Raw genomic sequence first — 19,315 nt, 5'->3', positions numbered from 1 at the left:
CGAGCTCATTTCCTGCAGAAAATCTCTCCCCAAATGTTCAGCTTATTTGAGAATCTGAAAACAATCATGCTGATTTCTCATACGTTGAGAGCTGCAGTTCAGTCTGAATCTCCTGCACATCTATGGTGATTCCTGTCGTTTCAAAGGTGATTTCGATCTCAACCTGCGAAAGACAGAAGTGCCCGCAAGAAAATAAAGACATCTGTTTACAGGTTCATTACATCTGCTCCTAGAAATGCCTTTGTTAAACAAATTCGCATCCTATTATTACATAATGCATGCAATAAATAATCCTAAAGTCTCATCTAATGTTTATCTATTAAGGTATGTCTACTTTTAAATCCCTGGGTAACAATGCACTTCAAACCTATGCATGTCAAGTTACTGATAGCTATGAGGACTTACTCTCTGATTTCTTTTGAAGGGGTCCCCCAGTGTACACAGAAGATAAGGAACCTCAGGAGACCATTCAACTTTCAAGTTCTGCAAGAAACAAAAAAGGAGTTTTGTAAAATGTTGTTTTCTACACTACTGTTCAAAACTTTAAGTCACTAATGGTCACACCTCAAACTTTATGTACTGTAAGGACTGCAACAGTTGGATTCCTCACATTCATTATTTACAGATGTATAAAAGTACAATGGACACACTTTATATTAGGTGACCTTTATGTACTAACATTGTAATTAATCATTTGATACAATGCACTTATTGTGTACATACATTGTGTTTTTACATTATACTTACATTTTAAAGGGATCCCATGGTGTTGAGACTTGCATGGCTTAATATAACATAATGTCTCTTACTGAAATATGTAGTAGAAAACCCATGAAAGATCTACATTATTTAATAAATCGATTTTATATTTGTACCATGGGCGGCGCCATTTTGTTTGTGTTCTAGGTTGATGCAGAACAATAATGATAACTCGTTATTGCGGTGCAACGTGAGACTGAATGAGTGCACTCGAACATGTCCACTATGATGTCGGACAACACTACAAATGGTCGTCCCTTCAAATAATGCCCTATTTCAGGGTATAGGGGTCGATTTCAGATTCAGCCCCTGTCGTGGAGACTGAGCAGCCCAACATCTCGATTGAGACAGCGCAGTCTGTCAGGTGTGTGTGCCCGGCCGCCGATCTGTTTGTGACTTGTGTGGGTGAGTTTGTGTGCACATGTATGTTTGAGTGTGTTTTAAGTACAATTACAAAGCAATTCATTGGTTTTGTTTAACTCTGAAACAATTTTCGAGTTGCGTTGTGGTAAAAATAGCTACGGGTAGCGTCAGCTGATTGAGTAGTGCAACCACTCTACGTCATCAACCTAGAACGCAAACAATGGCGCCGACCATGGTCCAAATATAAAATCGATTTTTTAAATAACGTAGATCTTTCATGGGTTTTCTACTACATAATTCAGTAAGAGACATCATTTATGTTATATTAAGCCATACAAGTCTCAACACCATGGGATCCCTTTAAAAAATACCTGCATGTAATTACGTCTGCAATTCATTTCTGTAGTTACATTTGTAATTACACAGTTGGTACTTCTCTTACACCTAACCCTACCCTTAAACTTAGCCATACTTAAGGCCACATTATATAAAGTGGGGCCAGTATGATTTTAAGTTAAATTAATATTTACAATGTTGAATGTTCAAAATTTTGGGGTTGGTAAGATTTAAAAAAATATTTTGAAAAGAAATCTCTTTTTTGCTCGCCATTGTAACATTTATTCAAATAAAAACTGTAAAAACGGTAATATTGTGAAATATTACTACATTTAAAAAAATTTATTAGAATTTATTTATCGAATATAGAATATATTAGAATATATTACATTTTATTTATTCCTGTGGTCAAAGCTAAATTTTCAGCATCATTACTCCAATCTTCAGTGTTACATGAACCTTCAGAAATCATTCTGATTCGAAGATTTGATGTTCATAAACATTTCTTATTATTATCAATGTTGAAAACAGTTGTGTTGCATAATATTTTTTGTGGAAACTGTTACATTTAGGAATAGAAATTTGTATTTATTTAGAAATATTTTCAGTTCTTTCTCTTTTTTTACTGTCACTTTTGATCAATGTAATGCACATAAAAGTAGTAATAAAAGTGTTATTACTAATTCCATCTCCAATTGAACCTCTAAACTCTTAGGTAAGGGAAACTCAAAGGGATAGATCAACGAAAAATTAAAATGTATTAAATTTTCTTATCCTCATGTCATCCCAAACCCTCAAGACTCTTCTGGGTTTTTTTGGAACACAAATAAAGAACATAGTTATAATATTCCCCATATGGTGACCATATTTCATATGTGTTATGTATGTAATTTGATTTTAAAAAATGCATGGGAAAATGTATTTATACTAGTGGTGGGCCGTTATCAGCATTAACGTGCTGCGTTAACATGAGATTCTTATCGGGCGATAAAAAAATCGCCGTTAATCTATTCTCAAAGTTGGGTTGGGAGCTGGGTCTATACTATGCAAGCTATGATGACTTCCACTTTGATATTTTAGCGCGGATGTATACCTAGCCCGAATTGCACTGTAGGGGGCGAGAACGAGTCTTCGAACCTGTGTATATGCCTACTGTAAAATTACCACATCAAACGTGGCATGCTAACATGGATGCAGCTATAAAGCTGCTGGGTTTGCTTCAGGGAAAATTTATTTTTAAGAAGCTTCCCAAATATGGAAACCTCGATAAGACTAAGGTTGTTTGCACCTTGTGCAATGCAGAATTAGTTTGCTGTAACGTTAGGAGTTCTTCTAGTCTTGAGTAGGCTACAACCTAAATGCACACTTTTTTGTCATTCTGATTGAAAGATTCAGTGGACTGTTTACGTGAGATCTTCTCTAATCTGATCTGGGGTTTACGTGTGCCGACCATAGACCGCTGACTTTCATTCTGAATCATTTTGTGAAATGCGCACACAGTTTGTCTGCCGCATCTGAAATGTCAACACTGTCCTCTCCACAGCTGGAATGTGTTCACGGTTGCCATAGCAATTCTTAACGGCCACCAGGACTTATACGGTTTTATAAAAGCTATCTATTATTTGTAAAGTGTAATAATCATCTCAGAAAAATAAATTCTTCTGTCAGGCACAGTTGAAGTAAAAAGTGCCTTGGACAAACGCTGTCAATCAATAAATCAATCAATTTTATTTATATAGCGCTTTTACAATCATGATTGTGTCAAAGCAGCTTCACGGTGTCAAACAGGATAATACTGCATCAAAATTAGATTTGGCTGTACAGTCGTTCTGGAGAAAACAGTGATGTTAACAACTTATTTTAATTTATTATATAGCGACAATGTTGGCAGATCCGTATTATAGTTTATTGAATTAATTTAAACCTAATTCATACATTTTATTTGTATAATTAGTTGAATGACTTTGATCAAAATTTTAGTGTCCCCAACTGAGCAAGCCTAGCCAAAGGCGACAGTGGCAAGGTACCAAAACCAAAAGAAAAATAAACCTCGGGAGAAACCAGACTCAGTCGGGGTGCCAGTTCTCCTCTGGCCTATTAACACACCGTGTATGATTATTATTCTGGCAACCTTACAGGTCAGAAATCATATTAGATTGGATTATTCAAAATTTCAGGGTATCACGGAAGAGACGGGTTTATTTAGAATGGTGTGTCGATTACACAAGAGTATGAATACATGAAAGATTTAATTCTTTATTTTATTGGAATTATTGCGCCGGAGATGGGTTTTTTGAGCATGTCAAGATGAGATGGTGTAGCTAGGCTGTGTCTGTCATCAATTGTCCCTAGGATGTAAGGCTCTGTTTTTGCCTTATTTGGAAGAGTCATTAATATTAATATTGAGCTCTGCTCTGATTGGCTTATTTCAGCAGCTCACAGCACAGAGGATTTCAGTTGTTCAGCGAAGCGGCTCGTGAGTCCTGACAGACTCAGACACAGACCGATGGAATTAGCCAGACAAGCCAGACCCACATCAAGATGTTTGGTCTGGAAACTCACCATTGACAGGGCTCAATCCGAGGGGCGGGATAAACGGTTGTCTTTCAAACTCCCTCTGTACGCGATAGGATAGCGCTACAACCAACCAGAGCAACGAAGGTGAAACAGAGCTTGTTGATGGATTAAACATTCACCGTATCCCGACAGCAAAACTCCGAACACATCATTCCTTTTTAAGAATGACTTCAGTGCCGTTCTTTGTTCTTTTCTCAGAGAAAAGCTTAACTCCAAGTCTTCCAGAGTCGCAGTCAAAGCTGATTCGAAAGACCGCCTTTCGCCAGTTTCTGTGTTTACTAGAAGCACGCAAACGCAACTTGGCCGTCGTCATTATGGCCCCATCCACCGACTCTATACACGATGTGATTGGCCCGGCAAGAGTTTGGTGTTTACAGCTCAGAAAGGTATTGAGAGTTGCTAGACGACACTCGCGGGCAGAATAGATTTTCTGCCGTTAGGGTACGTCTAGATTTCTAGGCTACGACTGAATGACACTTTAAGCAGAACATCTCAAATGGAGATTGCTAAAATGCAGCCTACTTGTTTATTGGTGTTTTCAGATCATCCGCGCACACGAGAGAGCGCTCGCGTGGATATGGTTGCCAGATAGTACATGTTTAGGTAAAACACCGGCTAGTATATGTGTTCTTTTCACAGAAAAGCTCTGATTGGGGGATTTAAATGACTGAAATCTGGCAACTGCAAGCACGAATACTCTTCTTTCCAACCGACAAAACCAAAACCAGTGGTTTTTATTTTTTAAACCACATTTTAGACTCGTCTTTTTTCGTCAACGATATTGCATGTTTATATAACGTTAGTCAAAATGTAGGCTACACAGTGACTGTGATGTACTCTGAAATACAAGTTTGCAAAAACTATACTTCAGTTCTCAAAAATATAAATATATATATATTTTTGAATAGCCTTGTCAAATGACTATCGTTTTTAACTTACATGGTGATTTTTAACTTATTTCACTTGTCCCTTTAAAAAATCCACTTGTCCCGGACAAGCGTTAATGTCGAGCCCTGCTGCAGTTCTGATGATTCGGCTCCGTCAGTTCCACCTGACAATGAACATGTTCAGACATATGCAAATGTTGGGGGCGTGCATATTAATGATCCCCAACGATTGTGTCACGGTTGGGTTTAAGTTGAAAATCACTTATTTTTCCGTGGTGTTTTTCATGCACAAGATTTACCTAAAAAGTAGGAGGCAATGGTGTTTGAGACTCACACTATGTGATGTCGATAAACTGAACTCTTATTATTTCACCATGGCAAGGTTAATTCAATTTTTCATTCTAGGGCACCTTTAAGTGAAAAATAGACCCTTATGTAACACTTAATGGTTATTTGCTGCAACACCCTAAAGTTTAAGGGAACCCTAAGGCCAGGGACACACCGCAAGCATGCCGTGAGCGTCTCTGCTGCGTGGCGTGTCCGTTTTTATTTCGGCTCCCATGTTAACCGGTTAGAGCTTGCACACTGCCTGCGTGACACACACGGCTCACGGAAAACGTGTGTGGTGGAAGCGTTTCCAGGCAAAATAGAATAGGAAAATATGTTTATATGTAATTTTAACACGAATAGATATTAATAAATGACATTTTTATGTTTGAAAGTCTGTAGGTTAACATAAATGCAGATATAGGCCTAATTGTAATAATAAAAAACAACATAATTATCGATTTTGAAATATTAAACCTGTCAATACAGAACAAAATATTCTGTAGCCTATTTTGCCGTCAATACCATAGATATGTATATTCAATAGGCTACTGCCGACGTTGTCTTTGCTGTATCAATAGACAATATATTTATATTTAACATGAAGTATAGGACTTCCCTGTACATCAATAACAGCAGCAGCGCCACGTCAGACACGCTTCCGGTGTGCAAACGCCAGGCAGCCGCCCCACGGCTGACACGCAACAGAAACGCCACGCTCACGCCACGCTTGCAGTGTCTCCGGCATAAGGGCAATCTTGAGGGAAAATGATACATAAGGTGCTTTATGCAACCAGTTACTGGGCATTTGTAACTAATTTTGACAAAAAGTTGCCAATATGGCTAGCCTGGATGCCAGTTGAATTTAGCCCCGCCCACAACATTTGAGGTTGGGCAATCCGGTCTGGACTTGATCTGTTGAGAAGTAATTATGCCCAAACAGAAACTGTTCGGACCACTCAAAATTGTCAGGGTGGGCTTTTTACGATGATGATTGACAGATAACGCAACGTAATTATCCACTTCACCAAAGAGCGCTTGGGTTCGTTCTAATCCTAAACGGAGAACTTGATCGTATATGTATTCACCTTTACTATTTCTCTCCAAAATTATGATTGTGTTAGTAAATACTAAATTATTTTTTACAACATCGAAAAAAATTTCGTTTACACTCATCTTCTTCTACTTCTTCCAGAGTGGGTGCAATTGAGATCTGTTGTGTCGTTCTTTTTGAAATAATCTTAAATATGACCCAGGACCAACAAGTTGTCTCAGAGAGCGATATGGTAATTTTGTGTTGACCGTGAATGGCCATCGGTTCTGTACATGATCTTCTGCACTCAGCCGATAGGGCAGAGAACGAATGACTCCCGAAAACTCGAGATGTGCACTAATCAATTCTGCTTTCGGGAGTGCACATATTGCATATGGGGCTGCCACAGCCCAGATCAGACACAGATGATGGAATTAACAACTCAAACCCAAAGACAGGAGAGGTGTAATGTTACTAATCTTTCCAGGGAACAGATGAGATAAAATGTGAAGTGAAAAAAGAAATAACGACTCGGATTCCGATTCTAACAGACTGCATAGTCTGAAGACCCAGCTGAGCAATTAATGAATCATTTCTTAAAGTTTGGCCATGGCTGCAATAGCTTATAATTTATTTATTTTATTCCAAATGTGATCAACATTTGTATAAGTATTAGATGTGTTGGGGAATTTAACGCGTGACATTTGAATTATATTCTGCAGGTCCTGGTACTGGTTCGGTTGAAACAAGCCCCAATAATCACATCCCAATGGAACTGTATCAGACTCTGACAAGAATTGAGTAGGATGACGTCAGGCTACAATATGGCTTGTACAGCTATGAAATTAAATAATCAATGTGAACACACAGAACACTTAATTTAAATGTCCAAACTGCAGCAGTATTTTGTAAAAATAAATAATTGTAAATAAATCCTACTGCTGCTGCTTTGACTGTTTTTTAAGAAGCTATATTATTGCTGAAACTATTGCCTACAGACAGAAACAAAATATGAAGCGTTCTAGTTTGCTGTGTAATACTCGCTTTCAGTGCTATCTGACTGCTGCATATGTTTGTTTACAATTTCATTAATTCATGAGAAAATGTTCTAGATGAAACCACTCCCGGCTCTGGATCTGGACTGTGGTCTGCTAACTGGTGATCTCTGACGTAGATTGTTATATGACAAAACTGAGGTGTAATTTCTGACATTTCTGACATCTAATGAACTTACCTTGGGATTCAGGCTGGAGAAGCTGAGTGAGGAGGGAAGGGTGACATTTAGAAGAGCCCTGTAAGCGTCTTCTGCTTTCCTGTCCTGTGATTCAACGTTGGACACGTTCACCACCAACTTCAGCTTTTTCATGTCGGTACTGTAGTGGAAAATCTGGTGGCCGTTCTGCCTGTAGAAACACACCGACAGGTTAGAAGCATTTCACATCACCTCTATATGATGTCATGACAACTTCCATTCCATTTACGGCTCAGGTAAGTGGATCACAAGTGTTTATGAGCAAAACTGGGTCATCCTTTAAAGGAAGTAAGGATCAAATTGGTTAGATTCTTTCTTTGTAGCATCATGGGAGATATTCAGTTATTCAGATATTCAGATATTCAGAAATTCATCTCTATTTAGTCATCTATTTCTCCTTTCACATGAAGCATGAAACCGAGCTTACGTATGGAACGGTGTGTTCTGCTCATCTGTGAATGCTGCTGTCATCTGAAGGTTGCTCTCACATTTGTTATCTACTCCACATTCTTTTTGTATGTGGATCTAAAGAAAAATATGACATTGGTGGATTATAAGTGAGAATGTAAGCAGGTGGTGGAGGGCATACATTGCGTTTCCGATAAAAAATCATTTCTGTTTGAGCGAGGCAAAGTATGCTGTCAAATGTACCTCAGCTCTGGCAGTCAGAGCTTCTTTCTGACTGATCACAGGAAAAGCACTGAGGTCCTCCAATGTCTGCCCGCCTGAGGGAAGAGGCTCTACCAAAGACAGGCTCAGCGAGAAAACTATCGGAGCCACTTTGTCTTGAATCGTCTTGGACTGTGAGAGTTAAAGGCAGAGACAATATATCAAATCTCTGACACTCAGCCGAATTCGACCACAGGCTTAATGAATCAACCCAAAAATTAACAGGCTGGCCCACTCAATGCATATGTTAGATGCTTTCCATCTCAAAGAATAAAATTGCAATTCAAAGGATGGCCTTGAGTCATACCACCAGCTCGAGTTTCAGAGACTGACAATCTCCAGACGGATTAACGGACTTTTTGCCAGTGTATTTGCCCTCATTGTTGTCAAGGAAACGAACACGAGTGCTCCGAGACGATTGCTGATCGGCCTCCACCGTATACTGAAAAGCTGAGAAAAAACAACAGATCTTTCATACAGCTACTTCATGTCGGAATTGAACAGCACATTGAGCATCCATTTCACATGACAATAACATATAGAGGGTTTGCATTTCTATTTAGGATAATGAACTGAGATTTGGGACTTACTAATACTCTTCTGGGAATTGGCAATGCCAGTGCTGAATGTGTAGGAGAAACAGACCTTTGCTTCAATACTGTATAAGGAAAATACAAACAGAATTAACTGATTTTGTCACATAGACATTAAAACAACAGTTGTTTCTAGAGCAGTACAATTCATCAAATATATAATCAGTATTAAGATTGCAGATGTGATTAAATTTGAAAAATACAGATTACAGCATACCATTTAGAACTACTCTCATTATGTATACGATATTAATACAATGGGCAGTCAGATGTGTTTAAATTAGTCCATAAACAGTCAGTAATAATAATTGATCCTATATAACATCTGTGTTTTAATCTGATCCAGTGTTTTATGTTTTGGGAAATATTTGATCATTATAAATTATTATTTTGTGACACTGTAGTCTTTTGTAGTGGGCTGCTACCTATGAAGGTAAAATGATGCAATAAAGAATCACATGCGCAGGGTAAGATTTGTGAAAGTGGACATAAGTTTGCAAGCATACATTAAATTTTCATGCGCAAGGAAAGCTTTGTAAAGGTGTAAAAAACTAGGCTGGACTATCATAATGCTCTGTATGCCGGAATTAATCTGTCCTCTCTCGTGTCTACAACTGGCACAGATTGCCGCAGCTCGTTTTTTGACATGGGCAAAAAAGAGAGGGCATATCACACTGGTGTAAGCGTCACTTCCATGGTCACTTCACTGGATACCTGTTCAATTTAGAGTTGATTTTAAAGTTTTAGTATTTGTATTCAAAGCACTTCTTGCCCCATCTATATTTCAGGTCCATTCCTACTCTCCAGAGAAAACGCTCAGATCCTCCATCCAGCTGTTACTGACTGTTCCAAAATTACACTTAAAATCCAAGTGAAGGACGAGAGGGAAGCAGGCCTGGACTTTACGTTGAGTTTTATTTATGTTTTATTATGTGTGTGTGGGCAGTCGTCCGTGAGGGGTGCCTGCGTTACTTTCGTTTTGTTTATTTATTTGATTAAAGTTGTTAAATGTTCGCCGGTTCCCGCATCGTTCCTTCCCATCTACAATCTTTATTACACAGGGCTTTTTCAGTTCTTGGTCCAAAGCTCTGAAATTCCTTACCTTTTCCCATTAGATCATCCCCTACACTATCCACAATCCACATTTACATCCTCTCTTAAAATAAAATAAAAATTACTCTGGCTTACGCTTAATCTGATAACACTTTTAGGTTTTAATTAGGTTTTATTTGCATGGTGGTGTTTTGTATTAATTGTGATATGTCCTGATGTTTCTTTTGATATACATTTTTTTAGTATTTAACTTTATTAAAGCACTTTTGTCAGCATTTATGTTATTTTAAGGAGTTATATAAATAAACTTGACCTTGACCTTAAATCACCTGCTGCATTTTTGTGTTATTTGCAAGTGAAATGTGTGTATTGTGAAACTGCAGCTTCATGCTACCACAAAATGGAAGTCAGAAGAATATATATCATATTTATTTTATCATGCTTTTTTTGCACGTTTTTTTTTGTTTTTCCTTCACCAAAAACTGCCAAAAGCATTGCAAGTCTTTGAACATCAATTTGCAAGTGAAAACAACAGCCAGGAACTGCAAAACAATACATCTTTATCTTCGAATAACAGAAAAACAGAGAAAAAAAAATCACTTGAAATGCAATTTACACATTTACAAAGCTTCTCTTGCACATGTTATGCTTGCAATATTATATAGTACTTTCACAAATCTTACCCTGCATGTGTGATCCTTTATGGGATCATTTTACCTTCATAGCTGCCTTCATTCCCAAGAGAACGAAACATTTGAAAGTTGTAGTAAGATGTTTAGTGATTTATTACCAGGCATCACAGGTCTGAGGGTTGATAACTGCTGGTGTCACAGTAAAAGTATTCTTTAGGTGAATCACAGGGCGTGCCCTAAGTAGGTGGAAGATTGACAAAACACAGTGAGGTAATGACCCCAAGCCTGAAGAAAATCACTATGCTAATCAAAATACTATAACTTACAATTTTGGTCTTTATCTTTTAACTTGATGCCAAGCAACCATTAAAGTTTAAATAGGTAAAATAGAAAAAATACAGTTACACTATCAAGTCACCTAAGCAAGACCACACGATCATCTAACGATCCGACCACTATGTCTGGGTAACTGTTTTTGTCCACATCCATGCCACGACTGATAGAATAGCCAAATGTCTGAAATCCAGCACCTTGGACATCTTTTCCTTCAATGACCTGAGGAATTAATGTTGGAGCAAAAATTTGACATTTGCAATACACTTTCCTGTCCTGTCTAAAGTATGTCCAGTTTGAAAGCAGGTTGGATATATAATGTAAATAATCAACTATAATCAAAATAGATAGTTACGGTTACAAAAGATTACTGTTTCAAATGTTCTTGTGAACACAGCAAAGAATCTTGAAAATAAACATTGTATCACAGTTTCCACAAAAATATTAAAATAGTAAGCTGTTTTCAACATTGATAATAATAATACATGTTTATGAGTATCAGATCTTCAAATCAGATTAATTTTGGAGGATTATGTGACGCTGAAGACTGGTGTTGAAAATTCAGCTTTGACCACAGGAATAAATTACATTTAAAATACATTCTAATAAAACAAAAAATTTCACATTATTACCACTTTTACAGTTTTTATTTTTAGAAATGTAACCATGGCAATCATAAGAGATTTATTTTCAAAATATTTGTTTAAATCTTACCAACCCCAAACTTTTGAACATTCAACATTATAAATGTTCAGTTAACCTAAAATGTTACTTTTATACATCTGTAAATGATGAATGTGAGGAATCCAACTGTTGCAGTCCTTACAGTACATAACGTTTGAGCTATGACTATTTGAATAAAAATAAAAGTCTTATCAAGTAATGTGAAACATTAATTTATTCATCATTTTATTTCAAAACCTTCACAAAATCTCATGGCTCTAACATGCTAATTCTCTTTTAGATTTTTATGCTACAAACTGAACTACAAATTTACTCTATAAACATGCTAGTATAATTCTTTTAAAATATAATACAATATTTAATAATTATAAACTCTTAAGAATGAAAATACTTTACCTGACTTGGCGTTTGGGAAATACCAATTTTGCTGCCCATCCATATATATACTCTGCCTGTATTATGATATGGAGCACCAACAGCAAAATCTGTGAAAGAAAGGAGGAGTGAGAAATTCTCAAAATACTTCTTAGTAATGCCACAAGAAGGCAGCAAAGTAAAATCTCCTCGACTGCTATCTGACTGACCGCTGCACACACACAAAATAAAGGTGAATTATTGCAAATAACCAGCATATTAGCAATAAATAAATGTACATACATGTTACTTGTACAAATCCTACCTTGAAAGCCGTCCTGGTTCACATCACCAATAGCAACAACAGCCATGCCAAAAGCTGAGTTCTTAGGCCCAGTGAGGACCATGTCAACATTCTTAGGAAAATACCCGTTCTTGTTCATATAGACATACACCGCCCCGCCTTTGCCTTCTTTCCGGTCAAAATAGAAAGGGGCTCCAACAATCAGATCCTTCCAACTAGATGGAGAATATGAAAACAGCTCTATATCATGATATTCTGTTTCATTAATGACCTCTAGTTAAAAGGGAACAAAAACCCAAGAATTGTCTTTACCCATCATTGTTAAGGTCCACAACAGCAATGCTGTTGCCAAAATAGGATCCTACTTGTTCCCCCATGACAGTTATTTTAACACTGACAGCCTTATTTAAAACTTCAGCCATCATCACCGATCCTCTGGCTTCATCTCTTGGAGCTCCTATTACCACTGTGTCTTTGACTTGGCTTAGTACATCTCGATCCACAGCTATAGAGTAACCTGCAGAGAAATCAGTCAACAATAAAGGTGCTATGTCTACATATTTACATTGTTGTAGAAAATACACTGATAAAAGAAAGTGTATGTATATTATGGTTCAGTATTAAGGCATAACATGAATTCATTAAGTAATTAGGATAAATATCAGTGAAGGATCAGAATGCATGCACACACATTTATACTGTATATTACAGGTCCTTCTCAAAAAATTAGCATATTGTGATAAAGTTCATTATTTTCCATAATGTAATGATCAAAATTACATTTTCATATATGTTAGATTCATTGCACACCAACTGAAATATTTCAGGTCTTTTATTGTTTTAATACTGATGATTTTGGCATACAGCTCATGAAAACCCAAAATTCCTCTCTCAAAAAATTAGCACATTTCATCCGACCAATAAAAGAAAAGTGTTTTTAATACAAAAAAAGTCAACCTTCAAATAATTATGTTCAGTTATGCACTCAATACTCGGTCGAGAATCCTTTTGCAGAAATGACTGCTTCAGGTGACATGTAAATGCGAAAAAAACGTTTCCATTGCAGTTTTGTGAAAATGTCCTTTTTAGAATTGCCTGAAAAACCACCTCATGAGAGCGTAAAAACTTTTTTGCGATATATGGGAGTTTTTGCGAAATTGCCACGTTTCCATTGGGCGTATTTTCAATTCGCAATTTCAATTTGCGCAATTTGAAGGGTAATGGAAACGCGGCTAATGATGGCCTTCTGGACAGCAGTCAGGTCGGCAGTCTTACCCATGATTGCAGTTTTGAGTAATGAACCAGGCTAGGAGTTTTAAAAGCCTCAGGAATCTTTTGCTGGTGTTTAGAGTTAATTAGTTGATTCAGATGATTAGGTTAAGAGCTCATTTAGAGAAGCTTTTCATGATATGCTATTTTTTTGAGATAGGAATTTTGGGTTTTCATGAGCTGTATGTCAAAATCATCAGTATTAAAACAATAAAAGTAAAAAGCAAATAAAATATATAAAATTTTATGATTTCTTTCTTCTTGTTTAAGTAGATGGCAGGAAAAAAAAACAAAAAACAGAAAGCATGGTTATGGCACTGCCTTACCAATGTAAATATTCCCTTTTTTTGTACTGTCTTCAATCTTCCTCTTCACTTTATCAAACTCATCATTAGGGTTATGCCACTGTGAAAATGTATTTCCTGTGTACGATGGAAAATTATTAGAAGGGAATTTAAGAAAGGTCATTCTTGCATTTAGAAAGAAAAATGTTTGTTTACAGGTGACAAATTCCCCTTACCTTGCCAGTTGAAGCATCCAGGTGCACCGAGGAAGATCTCCGTCTGAGTGACGGCAGCAGACATTCCAACAAGACACATGCCTTCACCGTTCTGATCGTCTCTGGGGTCACACACCTCATCGTATGACTGCCACTGAGAGTCTGTTTTGTTATGCTCTAAATCATTTCCACGAATAAAGCACTTCCCAATCATGCGGAAGTTGGTTGAAAAGTTCCGAATATAACGATGGCCACAGGCCTATTAAATAGAGTGATGAATATTATGTTAAGTTGGAAAGAGCAATGGATGGACTTTTTGTAGACCAGAGACAACATTATAAGTAATAGGGGTCATTATTATGAAACTCACCAGCACACGGCCCCCTGGTTGACTCTGACTGGCTATCGACACACCAAGCCACATCCCATCTATTTCATAATTTTTAGGGTCTGGTATGTCTTCAGGATCTGCATAACACAAAGCAAATATTCAGATATGTTTTTTTCTGTAGTTGCACAGAGACATGATTGCAGTCACACTTTGAAACAGTCTACACGTAATAATAAACAATAATTAAAAAAATAATAATGACAATATGTTTTATTAAAAGTAAATATTATTATTTATTAATTTATATTTTCAAATATCATTATTAATTTACACGTTATTACTACTTTATTATTATATATTATTACCGGTATATGATTATTATTACTATTTTAGTATTTTTACAAATAAATAAAATGGGGGAAATTATGTCTTATGAATGCAAGAAAATTTTATTAAAAATTGTAAAATAACAACAATAATAATAAAAGTATTTATAAATACTCTAAGTGGGGATAAAGTGCAGCACAAGCAAATGTAAGGGGTTGTATAAATGGCAGGAAAATTACTTGAGTTGAGCAGATTCAGTCTTTTGCAGTCTTTGGGGTCTGCAGTGATTTGACAGGCATACATATCTCCAGTCTCATTGGCTGACAGTCCAGACTCTGCTTTCTCCTTCGGCGCTCCTACAAGAAGTCTAAAACATGTATAAACCTGATTGAGCTCAAGTCTGTCTCAAGGCAGGGTATTATGCCAGTTGCTGCAGTACCACAGCAATGGTTGTTAAGAGACAAAAAAACATAACTTTTTCCACACAACACTTTCAAGGATAAGGCAAAAATCCACATTTAGCCATCTTCCATGTATTGCTTGTATTTCCTCCAAAAGAAATTCACTGCAGATAAACTTCAGATTCAGAATGTCTAACCCTTATCTGTCTGGGCTTGTCAGGCTACGTGAACTGATTTTGACTTGAGGGACTTGTCAGAACCCATTACTTCCAGGACGCAGTGAAACTATGGACAGAAAAATGCCACTGTAAAAGCTACAGTATTTTCAGAAACCTGCTGTTAAAAGTGTCCGATTAACATATAGCATCTAAAAACCACAGGAGGTGGGGATCACATTTTACTCAAATGTTCAATTTCAGACACATATGGAGAATGGGTGTAATACTCAGACGAATATGTGTCTCTCCTTCTCTTTCTTGCATTTTCATAGGTAATGACACATCTTCATTCCTTGCAGGGAAAAATCACTTATTTAAACTCCCCCTATGGACGACTAACCATTTTGTTTTTGGTTATTAAATATAGACAGATTAGAGTCAGGCCTAAGATGCCCACATCTGCCATCAAGGGACAGATGTAATCCTCCAGAGCCCTTTAGGAAAGTGAGCAGAATTAAAGAGGCATTTCATAAAACTATAATCACAAAATCAATGAATTTTATTTCAATATTTGTGAGAGCACGACAAACATAATAATGACTGAAGCAGTGCAGCCTTCGAGCTCGATTCATTAATGTTTCATGATTTTCGGAGACACACATCCTAGTTGTTATTTTATCCACCTTGTAGCCTGAGGCCTCATAAAAATTCCACTCTGTGAGGGATGAGATCTCATCAGATCATGGCTCGTGTCTAACGGGATTATGAATGGGCTTTAGTGGGCAATGCGGCCATTTCAACTTTAAAAATGAATGTTTGGTGAGTTTTAACAGAAATGTATTATGTGTGACAATCTAATCATCATGGATTTCAGAACTTGGGTTATAAATAACATGAAGTTTGACAGTGTATTTATTTTCTTCCTGTATGCTACCGTATTGTGCAGAGTGAGACTACTAATTCTAAAGAATTCTACACACTTAATTAAATATCAGTCTTATGTAGACTTACTTAAAGCCCTAATTCACTCAAAGTCATTCAAATTCTGACATCATTTACTCACCCTCAAAGCCTGTATGACTTTCTTTCTTCTGCTAAATACAAAACAAGATATTTTGAAAAACTGTTTTGTTCATTTAATGAAAGACAGTGGGGTCCAAACTCCAAAGCAACACTGGACCCCATTGACTTTTATTATATGGACAAAATATTTTTTTGTTCTGCAGAAAAAAAATTAAGTCATACAGGTTTGAAATAACATAAGGGTGGGTACTAATTTACAAATTGGGTGAACTATCCCTTTAAAATCATAGTCCTTGTCCTGTCGTGTATGCAAATGCTAAGTGAACATATTACTGAAATACGCTACAAGTGAACAACAAATGCACAGTCTGAGGTTTCCTTTGTGCTCATTTTGACAACAGTCCTTTCAGTGGTTCTTTCTTCAGGAAATTTCTTCTCATTCTCTGTACTTGTTCATATGCATCACACATTGTGGTGAGGTAGACTTTGATGAGGACACAGACTGAGGTCAAAGTCAAAAGGGAGGGAAAGAGAGGAGGAAGACAAGGAGAGGCAACAAAATAAAGAAGGTGAAGTGAAAGACATCCCTCCCTCTCCCTATGGGCCTAATTTCATTTGGACCCCCACAAACCATCTCTACCAACCACAATCGGTTTGTGTCTACGTCTCATTCCTGTCATGTGACTCTAAATCTGCTTTCAGCAAGGACAAGACAGGAAATGAGAAAGTCAAGAAAAGGTGAATGAGCAAGAAAGAATGTCATGTTCACCACAGCAGGAGCTTTTATGAGTGCTGTTGCTCATCTTCAAAAAAGGGTGTTTACTTTAAGTCTTAAAGGTGTGGATGCAACAAAACGGTCGGTTTCATTCTAAACGGCAGAAGGAGTTCCGAAAAATAGTAATTTAAAAACCAAATTATAATAGGTTTTAGTGTAAAAAAAAAAAAGCAAAGGTGTTTAATGTTAAGGACTAACTAACTAAATGGACTGCAGAAGGGGAAATGTTAACAGTATAGTTCACCCAAACATTTGAATCTTGCCATCATTTGCTTACCATCATGTCCCTTCAAACCTTAATAGCTTTGTTTCTTCTGTGGAATATAACGATAAATATAAAGATATTGAGAAATGCTTTTTTTATCCATAAAATGGGTTCAACGTAACCAAAACTGTTTGGTTACGCTGTAAAAAAATAATAATTCCGGTCTCTAATTGAAAATTTTCTAGTGACTGATCACATCTAAATTTTTCAGTTGGCCAAATTGAATTTCTGTGAATTGATGCAATTTAATTCACAGAAATTCAATTTGGCCAACTGAAAAATTTAGATCTGATCAGTCACTAGAAAATTTTCAATTGGAGACATCAATTTTTTTTTACTGTGACCAACATTCTAAATATATCATCTAGAATGGTATCATCTTTTGTGTTTTGCAGACGACAGGAAGTCATGCATGTTTGAAACAACGTGAGGGCAAGCAAATGATGGTCAACTATTCAGATGAACGATCACTTTCATCACCTTTTTTAACACAGGCTAGAAATCCATCATTGGATGCCTTTGAACAGAAATATTTACTGGTCAATTCCGCAAGTGCCAGATTTTGGTTACAATTTTTTAAAGTGATGTAGTTACATACTTACTCAGATAAGTACTGAGTTATATGGATTACTTATAATAAAGTGTTACCAATTATTTTACTCCAATGTGCAATAAATGTCTGATTTATAACACCGAACAACTGCACAGAGGTTTCCTGCAGTTTGTTCAGTGAATCACCAGTGCAGTGCAGACCGTTTGTCCTTAAACAGATACCAGTCACATGACATGGATTTTACCATTGCAATTATCTACAGGTCTGCTGGTGAGCAACACATACCTCAGAGGCAAGTTTTTAAACCATAAGCTGGATGGGGAGTTCACAGGTTCTTCATTTTATGCATTCACTGGTGCTTTATTTTATCAAAGCTGCTCAGTTTGAGAGGATATGACTCAACCTGAATATATTCATTTAATCTATTCCACAGCATTAAGTCTTCCTGTGAAACACTTTGCTTTTCTGTCAGATGGAAACATCATTCATTACTTTTGAACTGTAAATAACACAGAGACTACACTTTAATTTCTTGGTCAGGTGAATCTGACCATTCGACATTCCATTTTCCTTTAGTAGTTTAGAAGCTAGAACATATTAATAGAATGGCTAAAACAGCTCACAGGGAGATCACAGGGATCACAAATTCCTGTAACCTGCAGAAGTAGGTGTGTCTACTTCAGCGGTTTCAATGAATGAATTTCAGGGCCAGAGTTCATGTGTTGTTCCTTTGTTTGATGTGTGTGCCTTTAAATATGGTGCATAAAAGGACACGTTTTAAAGGCCTGACCTTTCAGTAAATAGTCCCTTGCTCAGTGGCCACACTCAGTGTTTGAGACTGCCTGACCATGAACAAAGAACTTAATTAGGAAAGAAAAAACTTTCTGGCTGTGTTGTACACATTCAAGTTCAGGCATGTGAAATGCATGTTCCTTATCTCTCATGTATCACGATGAATGAATGTGAAAGCAACCAACAATAGCCTGCACAAAGTAGTATGGTAAATTACAGTTCTAGAGAGCTCAGTACAAAAAGTGATCAAAAGCAAAGACTATTACAATGTTACAAAATATATCTCATATATTCAAATAATTGCTGTTCTTTAAAAAAAAAAGAATACTGGAAAAAGTCCCCAGGTTCCACAAAAATATTAAGCACCAAACATGGTATTAACATTGGTATTAATAAGAAATGTTCCCTTTTAGTCGGTCACGTTCGACGTACGTCAGAACTAGACTGACGAATGGGGATCACTTCTGGAGACCCTATCAGCTTCGAGATTTAGAAAACGGGCCAACGGACATTGGCGTGCGTGCTTTGCATAGCACACCCCGCCACGCGGGTATAAAGCGGAAGCGCTCACCATGCACCATTGTCATTCACTACGGAGCCGAACGCGTTGATGAAGTATCTGACTGCCTGCTATCTAGCAAGAGAGAGAGAGAGAGAGAAAGCGTGTGCCGGGGGAATTCGCTCGTGTTGGCCAGACGGTACAAGACAGCGCGACCGCACTCTCACTGCTGCTGAGAGAGCTGCTGTTTTCACAGCAAACTGAGCA

At 37.1% G+C, this 19,315-nt stretch overlaps 1 protein-coding gene across 4 annotated transcripts in view; it reads right to left on the bottom strand.

Annotated features, from left to right (window-relative positions):
• Positions 1 to 19,315, bottom strand: part of itga3a (integrin, alpha 3a) — a 60,392-nt gene that overhangs the window by 28,514 nt on the left and 12,563 nt on the right. For all 4 annotated transcript variants that reach the window (XM_067418079.1, XM_067418096.1, XM_067418088.1 and 1 more), the window contains exons 2-17: positions 14,822 to 14,949; positions 14,295 to 14,392; positions 13,946 to 14,183; positions 13,752 to 13,847; positions 12,469 to 12,673; positions 12,178 to 12,371; positions 11,895 to 11,983; positions 10,900 to 11,036; positions 10,640 to 10,717; positions 8,794 to 8,861; positions 8,511 to 8,653; positions 8,186 to 8,335; positions 7,962 to 8,059; positions 7,517 to 7,685; positions 406 to 483; positions 84 to 163 (exon numbers count right to left, since the gene is read on the bottom strand). In XM_067418079.1, the coding sequence (XP_067274180.1) occupies positions 84 to 163; positions 406 to 483; positions 7,517 to 7,685; positions 7,962 to 8,059; positions 8,186 to 8,335; positions 8,511 to 8,653; positions 8,794 to 8,861; positions 10,640 to 10,717; positions 10,900 to 11,036; positions 11,895 to 11,983; positions 12,178 to 12,371; positions 12,469 to 12,673; positions 13,752 to 13,847; positions 13,946 to 14,183; positions 14,295 to 14,392; positions 14,822 to 14,949 (2,049 nt within the window). The remainder of the gene's footprint in view (positions 1 to 83; positions 164 to 405; positions 484 to 7,516; positions 7,686 to 7,961; positions 8,060 to 8,185; positions 8,336 to 8,510; positions 8,654 to 8,793; positions 8,862 to 10,639; positions 10,718 to 10,899; positions 11,037 to 11,894; positions 11,984 to 12,177; positions 12,372 to 12,468; positions 12,674 to 13,751; positions 13,848 to 13,945; positions 14,184 to 14,294; positions 14,393 to 14,821; positions 14,950 to 19,315) is intronic.

Source organism: Pseudorasbora parva, chromosome 2, assembly GCF_024679245.1.
Source record: "Pseudorasbora parva isolate DD20220531a chromosome 2, ASM2467924v1, whole genome shotgun sequence".
Lineage (NCBI taxonomy): Eukaryota > Metazoa > Chordata > Actinopteri > Cypriniformes > Gobionidae > Pseudorasbora > Pseudorasbora parva.
This window is presented reverse-complemented; position numbering and strand designations above follow the sequence as displayed.